This window comes from Manis pentadactyla, chromosome 4, assembly GCF_030020395.1.
Source record: "Manis pentadactyla isolate mManPen7 chromosome 4, mManPen7.hap1, whole genome shotgun sequence".
In the NCBI taxonomy this organism is placed as follows: Eukaryota; Metazoa; Chordata; class Mammalia; order Pholidota; family Manidae; genus Manis; species Manis pentadactyla.
Window position 1 is genome coordinate 62142095 of NC_080022.1, and position 14320 is coordinate 62156414.

The 14320-nt window shown below is 32.9% G+C and overlaps 1 protein-coding gene across 1 annotated transcript in view; it reads right to left on the bottom strand.

Annotated features, from left to right (window-relative positions):
* The window catches only part of LRRIQ3 (leucine rich repeats and IQ motif containing 3), a 208540-nt gene that overhangs the window by 63298 nt on the left and 130922 nt on the right, over positions 1-14320 (bottom strand). The window contains 1 exon segment of the mRNA XM_057500328.1: positions 12244-12373. Within this exon segment, the coding sequence (XP_057356311.1) occupies positions 12244-12373 (130 nt within the window).

Consider the following 14320-nt stretch of genomic DNA (forward strand, 5'->3'; position numbering starts at 1 on the left):
ATATATTCCCTTATATGCTACATTTTATTTTCCTTAACATAATTTTATAATATGAAGGATACATAATAAAATTTTTACCATGCTCCATGTAGAGTCTCACCCGAACCATTCAGTTTATTGCCTCAGTGAAATATACCAATTTATTATTTTCAACATGTGCCATAATTTGAGAAAGGTTGGGAAATATTGCTATATAAGCTTGCAAACAGCTTTTCACTAGTGTATCTCAAGTGAACATTGTTACTGTACAGATACTTGTTGAAAACGTCAATGAATAAAAAGATAAAACATTATATATATATATATATATAGGGTGTGGGGAAATTTTATTCAATCACCGTTGACTCTCTAGCATGGTATGAAAGTTGTGTTTGAGAGAAGAAATTACTACTACCATTTGCTTACTTGTTACCATGCAATTTACCTATTTCAGATAAAGGCAAACTTCTTTTATAATTGATTCAAAATCACTAAAGAATACTCAGTGTGGGCATAATATACTTCCAGATGTATGGAAGACAAAGAGAAATAAAACATAGGAATTCAAATTTTCTCAAGGTGAAAGTTGGCCAAAATGACCATAACAAGAGCTACAAATAGAGTATTATGGGATGCATAAGACCAAGGCATTAATTGTGATTATTGGGTAGAACAAAAGCTTAGTGGAGAAAACAAATGTTATTACAATATTGCAGAATAAGTGAAATCATACTAAGTATATTTTCCAATTACATGAGAATTTAAGTAAAGCCAATAGCATAAGGAAAACTAAAAATTCACAAATATGTGAAAACTAAATGGCATACTCTTAAACAGCCAAGGAGACAAAGAAGAAATCAGTATGAAATTGTAAAATATCTTGAGACAAATGAAAATGAAAACAAAATCTATTAAAACTTATGAGATGCAGCAAAACAAGCTAAATGGCAATGTGATGGATGCAAATGATTACATTATAAAAGAAGATATTTCTCAAATTAACAACTGGAACTTTATATGTTATGGTACTAAAAAAGAACATACAAAGTTAGCAGAAGGAAGGATATAATTAATAGTTATAAATACAACAGATAAAATCAATGAAAACAAGATTTGGTTGCCAAAGAGATAAACAAAATCAACAAATTTTAGCTAGAAAGACTAAAAAAAGAGATAAGGCTCAAATATAAAAGAAGAGACATTACTGATTCTATAAACAAAAAGGATTATGAGTAATAAAAACAATTGTATTCAAATTATATAACTTAGATTAAGTGGATACTTTCCTAGAAACACATAATTTAGCAACACTATATCATAAAGAAATAGAAGACCTAATACATCTAACTTAAAAGTAAATTAAATCAGTATTCAGAAACTCCCCAAGAAGGAACATCAAAGGCCAGATGACCTCACTAATGAATGATAATTAAAAACTATCCTCCTCAAACTCTTCCAATAAACCAAAGAGAAAATTAGGAAAAAGCATCCCTAATTCCTATAAGGCTACATTATGATACCAAAGCCCAAGAAACTACAAGAAAAGAAAATCAATATACCATATGTATGTTGATGCAAAAAATTCTCAAGAAAGAAATAGCCAATCCAAATAAACATCATATAAAAAAATAAGACACCAAGATCAAGTGGGAATTATTCCTGGAATGCAAGGGTGGTACAACATTAAAAAATCAGTCAATGTAATACAGATTAACAGAATGAAAAAAAAACAACACATGATCATTTCAATTAATGCAGATTTTTTTTGACAAAGTTCGACAACCTTTGATGATAATAATATTCAAATAACAAGGAATAGAAGGAAACTACCTAAACATAACAAATATCATATGATAAAAACCATAGCTAACATAGGGAGAGGAAGAAAGAAATGGCAGAGTAGGAAGGCAATGTGGAAACCTCCTCCCATAAACACCAAGGAAACAACTATAACAAATACAACTAAACCTGAAAACAACCTGAAGACTGCAGAAGAGAAAACCTATGCCTGGTGAATAAGAGAACATCACACAGATAAGCATAATGTGGCAGAGCCACAGTTGAGTAGGACAGAAGCCCTCTCCTGATTCCAGCCTACAGGTGGGAGGGACAGAAACAGAGCAGGAAGGGAATTGGCACTCAGGAATTCTGCACACCTGGCCCTGGAGATCTGCTCACAGAAGATGAAATTAAAACAAAACAAAACAAAACAAAATAAGTAAAACCAACTGTACACAAAGTTAAATAATACACCAAAAAATTCAGATCATGACATCTAATAAATAATGTGTGGAGGAAGAAGAATAAAAAAGAATTTTAGATTGTGTTTGAAATGTAGCAATCATCAATTTAATATAGACTGTTATATAGTTTGGAAGCTATCCATGAACATTATGGCAACCATAAACCTAAAGACAAAAGAATTAAAACAGAGAAATTGAATCACCAACTAAAGGAAACCATGAGATAAAAAGGATAAAGTATGAGAGAGGAAAAAAAGAACAAAGAGGAACTATGAAACAACCAGAAACAATTAATAAAATGGCAATAAGTACATACCTATCAATAATTACCTTAAATGTAAATGGACTGAATATACCAATTAAAACACACAGAGTCGCAGAATGGATAAAGAGACAGGACCCATCTTTATGCTTGCCTAAAGACTCATTTCAGACCCAAAGATATACACAGACTAAAAATGAAAGGATAGAAAAAGATATTTCATGCAAATACTAGGAAGAAAAAAGCAAGAGTAGCAGTAATTATATCAGACAAAACAGACTTCAAAACAAAGAATGTAATAAGAGACAAGGACAATACATAATGATAAAGAGATTGGTCCAAACAGATGATATAACAATTGTAAATATCTATGCACCCAACATAGCAGCACCCAAATATGTGCACAAATACTAAGAGAACTAAAGGGGGAAATAGAATGCAATTCATTCATTTTAGGAGACTTTAACACACTTCTCATATCAAGGATTAACCAGACAGAAAATAAATGAGGAAACAGAGGCACTAAATAATATATCAGATCATATGGACTTAAGGGATATCTACAGAACACCCTCACCAAAAGCAGCAGGATACACATTTTTCTCAAGTGTACATGGAATGTTCTCCAGAATAGATCACACACAATGCCACAAAGAGCCTCAATAAAATAAGAGATTGAAATTGTGTCATGCAACTTCTCAGACCACAGTGGTATGGAACTAGAAATAAATTACATAAGGAAAACAAAACATCCTAAAAACACATGGAAGCTAAACAACATGGTTCTAAATAATCAATGGATCAATGAACAAATGAAAACAGAAATCAAGCAATACATGGAGACAAATGAAAACAAAAATACAACAATCCAAAGTATATGGGATACCGCAAAAGTGGTTCTAAGAAGGAAGTGCATAACAATGCAGGCCAATTTCAAGAAACAAGAACAATACCAAATAAAGTCTAAATTCACAGTTAAAGAAACCAGAAAAAGAAGAACAAACGAAGCTCAAAGTTAGTAGGAGGGACATAAAAAAGATCAGAGCAGAAATAAATAAAATGGCGAAGAATAAAACAGTAGATAAAAATCAACAAAACCAAGAATGGGTTCTTTGAGAAAATAAACAAAGTAGAAAAACCCCTTTCCAGACTTATCAAAAAAAAGAGAGATTATACAATTAAACAAAGTAAGAATTGAAAAAGGAATAGCCACAATGGATACCACAGAAATATAAGGAATTATTAGAGATTCCTATGAAAAACTATATGCCAATAGATTGGACAAACCAGTAGAAATGCACAAATTTCTAAGAAAATACAACCTTCCAAGAGTGACCCAGGGTGAAAACATATATTTGAACAAATTACCCATAATGAAATTGAAGTGGTAATCAAAAACTCCCAACAAACATAAATCCAATACCAGATAGTTTCACAGCTGAATTCTACCAAACATTTAAAGAAGAGAAAATACCCATCCTTCTTAATGTATTCCAAAGTGTTGAAAAGGAGGAAATACTTCCAAATTCATTCTATGAGACCAGAATCACTCTAATAACAAAAAATGACAGAGACACCACAAAAATAAAAAATTACAGACCAATATCCCTGATGAACATAGATGCAAAAATATTCAACAAAATATTAGCAAGCTGAATTCAGAAATATATCAAAAAGATCATCCACCATGATCAAGTAAGATTCATTCCAGGGATGCAAAGATGGTACAACATTAAGAAAATCCATCAACATCATCCACCACATCAACAAAAAGAATGACAAAAACCACATGATCATCTTCATAGATGCTGTACAAGCATTTGACAAAATTCAATATCCATTCATGATAAAAACTCTCAACAAAATGGGTGCAGAGGCCATATATGACAATCCCACAGCTAATACTATACTCAAAGGTGAAAAGCTGAAAGATCAGGAACAAGCAAGGATGTCACTTTTCACCACTTTTATTCAACATATTACTGAAGGTCCCAGCCATGACAACCAGACAAGATGAAGAGATAAAAGGCATCGAAATTAGTAAGGAAGAAGTTAAAGTTTAACTATTTGCAGGTAACATGATATTAAACATAGGAAATCTAAAGAGTCCACCAAATATTATTAGATCTAATAAATGAATTGAGTAAAGTTGCAGGATATAAAATTAATACACAGAAATATGTTGCTATATACTAACAACAAACTAGTGGAAAGAGAAATCAGGAAAATAATTCCATTTATAATTGCATAAAAAAGAAACAAATACCTAGGAATAAACATTATCAAGGAAGTGAAAAGACCTATACTCTGAAAACTATAAGATACTCATGAGAGAACTTAAAGAAGACACCAAAAATGGAAATCTATTCTGTGCTCATGGATAGGAAGAATTAATATTGCCAAAATGGCCATCTTGCCCAAAGTAATTTACAGATTCAGTACAATCCCTATCAAAATATTAACCACATTTTTCAATGAACTACAGCAAATAATCCTAAAATTCATATGCAACCATAAAAGATCCTGAATAGCCAAAGCAATCCTGCTAAAGAACAAAGCTGGGGTTATTATGTTCCCTAACTTCAAGCTATACTACAAAGCTATCATAATCAAAACAGTATGGTACAGGCACAAGATCCATGGAGTAGACTAGAGAGCCCAGATATAAACCCACACATATACAGTCAATAAATACATGATAAATGAGCCATGAATATATAATGGGAAAAGACAGTCTCTTAAATAACTGGTGTTGGAAAAACTGGACAGTTATAGGCAAGAGAATGAAACTGGATTAACATTTAACTCCATACACAAAAGTAAACTTGAAATGGATCAAAGACCTGAATGTAATATGTGAAACCATAAAACTCTTAGAAAAACACAAAGGCAAAAATCTCTTGAATATAAGTATGAGCAATTTTTTCCTGGATACATCTCCTTGGACAATGGAAACAAAATAAAAAATGAACATGGGACTACATTGAACTAAAAAACTTTTATACAGCAAAGGTCACCATAAGAAGAACAAAAAGGCAACCTACAGTATGGCAGTATATATTCATTTCATAAATGATTAATCTGATAAGGGGTTAACATCCAAAATATATAAAGAATTCATATGCCTCAACACCAAAAAAACAACCAGATTAAAAAATGAGCAGAGGACCTGAACAGACATTTTTCCAAAAAAGAAATACAGATGTCCAACAGGCACATGAAAAGGTGCTCTACATCACTAATCATCAGGGAAATGCAAATTAAAACCACAGTGAGATATCACTTCACACCAGTTATAATGGCCACTATCCGAAAGACAAGAAATAATAAGTGTTGGTGAGGATGGTAGGGAAAGGGAAACCTTCCTACACTGGTGGTAAAAATATAAATTGGTACAACTGCTGTGGAAAGCAATTTGGAAGTTCCTCAAAAAACTAAAAATAGAAATATCATTCAACCCAGTATTTCCACTTCCAGGAATATTTACCCAAAGGGGACAAAATCCCTGATTCAAAAGATGTACTTGTAACTTCGGGGGAAAAATCCCAGGGCAAAATACCCCTAGAACCAAAATCAGTCAAAGGGAGAAATAAAGTTAAGAAACCTGTTTATTTTGTACAAGCAGTTGTCCCATCTCTCTCTTGACTGGGCTGCAGCAGAAGAGAGAGAGCTCCACCCAACCTCTCCAGGCCAGATAAACCCCTGCATACCCTTGTAATTACCTATTGATATGCAGATGGACTAAAACCAGGCAAGAGATTTTGGAAATATTGCAGTTTTACCCACAGCACTCTTATGTTTATTACCACATTATTTACAATAGCCAAGATAAGGATGCAACTCAAGTGTCCATCAATAGATGAATGTATAAAGAAAATGTGGTATATATACACAATGGAATATTACTCAGCCATATAAAAGAAATCCTGTCATTTGCAACAACATGAATGGATCTAGAGGTTATTAAGCTAAGTGAAATAAGCCAGGTGGAAATAGAAAAATACCATATGATTTCACTTATTTTTAGAATATAAAAACAAAGCAAAACAAAATGATCAAAACAACAGTAGACCCAGAGACATCGAGGAGTGACTGGTGGTCACTATGGGGGCAGGGGCAGGTTTGGGGTGGTGGGTGGGGAATGCGAGGGGCATAGAGAGGCACAAGAATTCTCAATCATAATGTAAGTTGGTCATGGGGATAGTAGGTGCATGAAGAATATAACCAATGATTCTGTATCATCTTACTATGTTCACAACAACTGCACTAGTGGGGATGAGGCTTAAATAATATGGGTAACTTTTGAACCACTGTGTTGTACATTTGATACCTATATAAGATTGTATATCAATGATACTTCAATAAAGAAAAACATAGCTAACATCATATTCAATGGCAAAACACTGATTTTTTTTATCTAACATCAGGAATAAGACAAATATGCCACTTTCATCACATGTATTTAATATGTACTGGCAATCATGTCTACAGCATTTATGCAAGAAAAGGAATTAGAAGATATGTAAATTAGAAAGGAAGAAGTAAAATTATCTCTGTTTATCAAGAACATTATCTTTTATGTGGAAAACCTAAAAATTACACACACACACACTTTTTAGAATTAATAGACTAATTCAGCAAGGTTACAGAATACAAAGCCAACAGAGAAACATTTGTTTTTCTATATATCAACAACGAGAAATCCAAACAGGAAATTAAGAAGGCAATTCCATTTACAATGAAGTTGACACTTGAACAGCATGGGGATTAAGAGCACTGATCCCCAGTGCAGGTGAAAATCTGACTATAACTTTTGACTCTAAAAACTTAACTACTAATAGTCTACTGTATATAACTATAATAGTCTACTGCATATAAAATGGGTCAATAGCTTGAAATGTAACAAAGAGTAAAGTAGAAAAGAAATGGGAGGGTAGTAGGGCCCAACAGAGAAAACAGAGCAAGCAAAGGGTAAATTAGCTGTTTTACTGATACCTGCCCGGGTTGACACCTTCCTGCAGGTAGATCAGGTCTGGGCTGGGACTAAGACCCTTCAAAGGGGCAAAAGTTTCCCACTTCCTTCCTCTGAGTTTCCCCACTCCAGTCTCAGCAACTCTGTTCTTCTTGATCCCAGCATTTCTCTCTGGTGCAGACAACAGACCCTGACTCTTAACTCCCCCTGGCCTCAACTTCCCTTGTCAAGGATCTGGGGGTTAGGTCTTAAGGGGTCAGATTCTCTGAAGAGGGAAGTCCCAATAGTCCTCTCATCCTTGGAGACCCTAATCCTGGCACTGGGGTGCCATCAAATGGCACTGCAGCTCCAGATCTGTAAGTTTCCTGCACACACGGAGTGAGAGGCCTGTGCATGCAGCTACAGATTCAGGGTAACAATGACCTCAGGGTAACAATGACCACAGAATTACCCCAAGGCCAGATGGTAAGAAGGCTCATTTCCAAGTCCCACAGCCTTCCTCTGGGAAGAGCAGACCTGCCCAGAATGGTCTCCAGGGGCAGAGAATTTGCACCCTGCGTGTGGAAGCCAAGTTTTCTGAACCCTGCACTATGGTCAGTATTGTGATCTACCTGCCCAATTCTAGGCTTGAAGTGGCTTTGTGTTTGCCCTGGGCCTTCTTGGAGGAAATCCTGCTTGGGGACATTGATCTGAGTCTTCTTTGGTCAATCTGAGAAAAGTTTTCCTGAGATTTCTTTTCCATTTAGAGAAAAAAGTTTAAAATGCGTTAAGTAAGGGGCCATTCCCCAGGGCAGCTGGCTAGCATGTGTTCCTAATATCACCGAAGTCATGGAGCCACTACATCACCTGTGGAATCTGTTGCCTTACATCCAATTACAGACACTATATATTTATTGAAAAAAATCCATGTAAAAGTGGATGCTAAATCATTATAAGTGATAAGTGGATGAAAATCATTTGACTATATAAACCCATTTAAAATAGTTTAAACCCATGTTATTTAAGAGTCAACTGTAGAATCAGGAAGAATAAAATACAGAGAATAAACCAAGGAGGTGGAAAATTTGTACACTTAAATCTGCAATATATTGCTGAAAGAAATTAAAGATGAAACAAATAAATGGGAAGACATCCTGTATTCATAGACTGGAAGATTTAATATGTTAATCTACTACTTAATCTTCTGATTCAATGTAAACCTTGTAATATCCCAAGGTAATTTTATAGAAATTAAAAAAAAAATTTATCCTAAAATTCATACAGAATTTCAAGGAACACCAAAGAGCCAAAATAATCCTGAGAAAGAAAATTATATTTCTCACACCTCCTCATTTGAAAACTTACTACAAATCTATGGTAATTAAAACACTGTGGTTCTGATGTAAAGATACATGAACAGATCAATGGAATAGAATAACAGCCCAGAAGGAAAGTCTTGCATATATGACCAAATGACTTTCAACATGGGTATCAAGACCATTCAATGGGAAAAAGAATCATTTCAACAGTGCTGGGAAAACTCAATTCCAAAGACAAAAAAAAGGAGAAGTTGTACCCCTTACACTGTATACAAAAATTAACCTCAAATGGATTAAAAGTCAAAACATAAGAGCTAAAACTATAAAACTCTTAGAATAAAACACAAGGCAAAAGCTTCATGACATTGGATTTTTGAAAATTTCTTAAATATGAATCAAAAGGAAAAAATAAATAATCTGAAGTTCACCAAAATTAAAAGCTCTTGTACATAAAACCATACTACCAACAAAGTAATGAGGCAACCCACAGAACAGGAGAAAATATTTGCCATTCATATATCTACTAACAGATTGATACACAGAATATAAAAAGAAATCCTACAATTCAACAACAGAAGAATCCAAATAGAACTGAGCAGAAGACTTGAATAGACATTTCTCCAAAGAAGATTCTCAAATGGCCACTAAGCAAATGAAAAGATGTTCAGCATCATTAATTACTAGGGAAATGCATTTCTAAATCACTAGATATGACATTATACTCATTAGGATGACTACTATAAAGAATAATAATAACAACAAAACACAACAAGTATTAGCCAGGATGTTAAGAAATTAGAACACTTTCGGGAATATACAGTATAGCTCCTAGGGAAAACGGTAGAGTGGTTCCTCAAAAAACTAAAAATAGAATTATAATATGATCCAGCAATTCCACCTCTGGGTATATACCCAAAACTATTGAAAACAGGGTCTCAATGAAATATCTGTATACTATATTAATAGCAGCATTAATTACAGTTGCTTAGTTGTGTAAGTAACCGAAATGCCAATTGACAGATGAATGGATAAGAAAATTGTGGTATCTACATTTAATGGAATATTATTCAACCTCAAAAAAAATTGCACATGCTACAACATGGATAGAATTTAAAGATATTATTATGCTAAGTGAAATAAGCCAGTCACAAAAAGATAAATATTTTATGATTCCACTTACATGAGATACCTAGAGTAATCCAATTCTAGAGATAGAAAATAGAATAGAGGTTTCTAGGAGTTGGAGGGAGGGAAGAATTGGGAGTATATAATGGGACAGAGTTTCAGCTGAAGATGAAAAGGTTCTGCAGACAGATGTTCATGATGCTCACACAATTTGAATGTACTTAATGTACAGTTAAAGTGCTTAAAATGTTAAGTTTTGTATTATATATATTTTACCACACACAAAAAAAGAAATACCCAGAACTGAGGACATATATACATTTTCATATTGGGAAGCCACAGCAAATTGAATAGAAAGAAAATCCACCTAAGCAAACAAATATCTATGAAATAAACCACTGTGAAATTGCAGAATACCCAGTATGAAGGAAAATGCTTAAATTTCCAGTCAATAAGGAAAAACAGTAAACAGAAGTTCTTATACATCAAATTGAAAACCACATGACAATAAATTTCTCAAAATAACACTGGGAGCTCAAAGTCAATAAAGCAATGCTGAAATATTTCTGAAAGGAGTTCTACAGTCAAATCATCAACCAAATGTAAATGTAGCATAAAGGGATGTTTAGGCTTTCAATACTTAAAAAAAATAACCCCTACGTGTAATTTCTCAATTAACTAATGAAGAAGGCACTACATTAAAAATAAGAAAATAAATCAAGAAATAATAAGATATAATATCCAGGAAATTAGAGTCCCAACACAGCACAGAGATAAATGAATTATTGGGATCACAATTTAACAGACACACCAAGATGATAACTCTAAGAACAGGTTTTGAAAGCAAGCAGTCCTGATTAAATCAGCAAAATGAAGGGCTCAAGCAGAAATATTTTGAAAAAATAGATATATATGTGGATGTGCTTGGGGATAATGGTGGTTTGAAAGGTATGAGATTTTCAAACAAGTTTTCAAAAAACATAATGTAAGAAAAAAACATATCCTAACATATTGTGTGGGTCAGCTATAATATTTACATAGTTATAATAACTAAACATTAAAAATTAATTAACTTAGAGTAATGATATAGTCCTCTTGAATGAATAGAGGAGGGGATAAGCAAGTGTGTGCCTCATAGAGAATTAAGTCTCTGTCTTTCATAGTGGAAGTTTTTGAATAATATCTAATATTAAAAAAGAAATTTTAGCAGAATAAGTATGTTAGCTTGGAAATATAAAAGCAAATAACAAAGTCAGTTGAAATTTTTAAATGATATAGCCTTAGGGTAGCAGGAAGAGTGAGTGGGGAATTATGAAGCATGGGACTACTAGTTTACCTTTATTTCATTTAGTTTATAAACTTATGAATTAAATAATTGAATACAAATAAAATTATTTTCAAGTAAAAGATGCAGAGCTTTATGAAATATATAAAGTACATGAAACTATAGGAGAACTGATGAAAAAACAAATAAAGTCACTGACAGATGAGGATTTGTCAGAGTCACACTAGCTGGTATACAAAGAGAAAATCCATTTGGATAGACACTGGGATAAGTTTTTAAAAAGACAAGAATTTGAATATTTAAGAATTAAAAAGCTGGAAGTAGGGTGAGATGGTGAATTGCTGTCCAATAGGTATAAAATTTCAGTTATACAAGATGGAAAAGTTATATCAATCCACTCTACCACCTTATGCCTATAGTTAACAATACTGTATTATGTACTTCAAAAACTGTCAAGAGGGTAGGTGTCATGTTAAGTGTTCTTATCACAATAATGAAAAAAAGGTTTAAGAGAAACAATTAAGAAAAGATCCTCAAATTATTTTACAAAAATGATTTTTTGATTCTTCTGTGAGATTGTCATCCGACCATAAACATAAAAATTTTTTCAGAAAAAAACTTTGCAAAACCAAAAGAAAAAAGTAAACATTTGATAAACAAAATTTTATTAACATAAAATAAAAACAAAAATAATTACATTCATGGCCTGAAGAAAATTTAATATCATTATTTAATTGAATTAATTTATATTAATCTGATACTTGACAGATTTCCTGAAGGAGATACCAAACTGACATAGCCATATAGTAACAAAGCTAGCAATTCAATATGGTTCTTGCTAGTACCTATTTCTCCAAATTCCCAACTTTCCAAAATCAGGTCCTTGATATGCATGAAATAACTATGAATATGTATACTTATATAATATTGAATGAGATAATGGACATTTTATCTAGAAGTCTTAACATATATTTCATGAAGTCATATTTATAGTTCAAAATTAACATGCCCAATTTCTAATGAAATTAATTATTCTTTATTAAATATGTTCATTAAGTATACTGATTCATAGAACTAACCTTTTTGAATGAGATGTCTTGATTTTTTAAATTTTATGCCAGTATCTTTTGTTTTTAATTCATATAAAATAGAGGAAACATGTCTTCTCTGTTCTCCAGAAATTTTTAGATCAACAGGAGTATTTATATTCTGTGGGAAAAAAAAAAGCAATGACAACAATAATATCTCTTTTATGTGTTTTAGGGTTCTCAATGAACTCTCACATGTAATACACATTATCATGATTGATTTTCATTTAAAAAACAACAAAAAACTGTGAGATAAGCAAAGTTAAGATGAAAAGAGCTCCATTGTGTATGGTTTTGGTACCTTGTCTATTAAGAGTTCATGATATACTTTGGATAGCACTCTAAGGGAGATGAAGTTAAAGAAAAACCTATCAGGAGGATGCAGTGACAAAAGGAACCAGGAGGGAAGAAAAGTAAGGAATAAACAAATATCTGGGCAAGATAATGTTCCCCAGGAAGCCTGAAGAAGATTCAGAACAAGAAAGGAGAGAAAATTATTTCACAGTACACTGAAAGGCAGTAACTTAGGAAGAAATAAAAATGGGGCCAGAATTATTACAAGTTGTAAAATACATATGGATCAAATATACGTGAATGGAGTACAAGCAGAATATTAAAAAGGAAGTTTGTGAAGAATCGGACCACTGTCAGATGTAAACTATACAGTGTCTGTACACTGGTAGGGAATGTTTTAATAATTACTACTGTTATCTCTCTTTCTCATCACAGTCCATCCAGGACCAGTATAGAGGACTCATCCATTAGGTCATCAGGAACCACGCCCTTTCAAAACCTATCATCTGCATATTCTGCATCTACAGGGTCCTTCCAATAACTTCTGTTTATACCTCATTGGCGGTCACCATAGCTACTACAAAGGAGAGGATAAGAAATGCAGTCTTTTTGGTAGGTACTTTGCTGCCTGGAATAAAACTGGGGGTCTGTTACCAAGAAAGAAGTAAAGGACAGATACTGGTAGGCAACCAACTGTCTGTAACAGGGGAAAAAAATCAGAATCTTGGGAGAGGATATATGTATGTATTTTGGAAAACCTTCCCAGGAAATTATGCTTTCCTTGATGAGAACCAGTGGTCTAAATCCTTAAGACTCGCAAATATATGTCTTGGTAAAGATCTCCTTTCTGAGATGTTTGCTTTTATATATTTGATTATGGAATACTTATATATAATGTTTATCATTTGCCACTGTTGTTCTTACAGATATTAATTTATGTAATACTCATAACAATGAATGGAGCTGTGCTCAATGATCCTGGAAAATCTCACAGACATTTCTTTTTTCTTTTTTCTGAAGAATCAATGATATACAATTTTATATTGGTTTAAAGTATACAACACACTAGTTCAACAATTTCTCATAGTATTAAATTTTCACCCTAACTAATGCAGCTACTATCTGTCAACATAGGAAGATGTTATATAATCATTGGCTATATTCTCCTCACAGACATTTCATACTCAAGAGAACTGAAGTCATATCTTCCCTCCAAAATTATTAATACTTAGTTCTAATTCTGGGGAATAGCACCACCTTCATCTGAGGAGAGAAAAGTCATAAAAACTAATAAAATTTTGAGTACTCATCTTATTTCTTCTACCTTGATCTGTCCACTTGTCCAAACCTTTTATTCGACAATTTAGAAGAGATACTTGTATATGTATCTGCTGCTCTGTATTTACAATTTTATGCTCAAAGTTCTATACCACAAAATCCAGATACACTTAGTTAAATACCTCAAGTTTCTTATCATTTAAATTTTACATGTTGTACTCTCTAATTCATTTATTGGAAATGATTTGTCTCTACCCAGTGATTCATTGTGCAAGGATGTTTTTAATGTTCATGACAAGTACTAGGTATTATATGGTCCTGGAATACATCTCAGTTCTTATTCTACACTAACGAATCCTTTACTAATCAACTCCTACACAACACAATTTCTTTCCAGTCTTCACATGACAAAAAATACAACTTTTGATTAGAAAGACAAACAATAGGTATTTTTGAGCTCATATGGTCTCTTTATATTTAAAAATTGTTCTTAAGA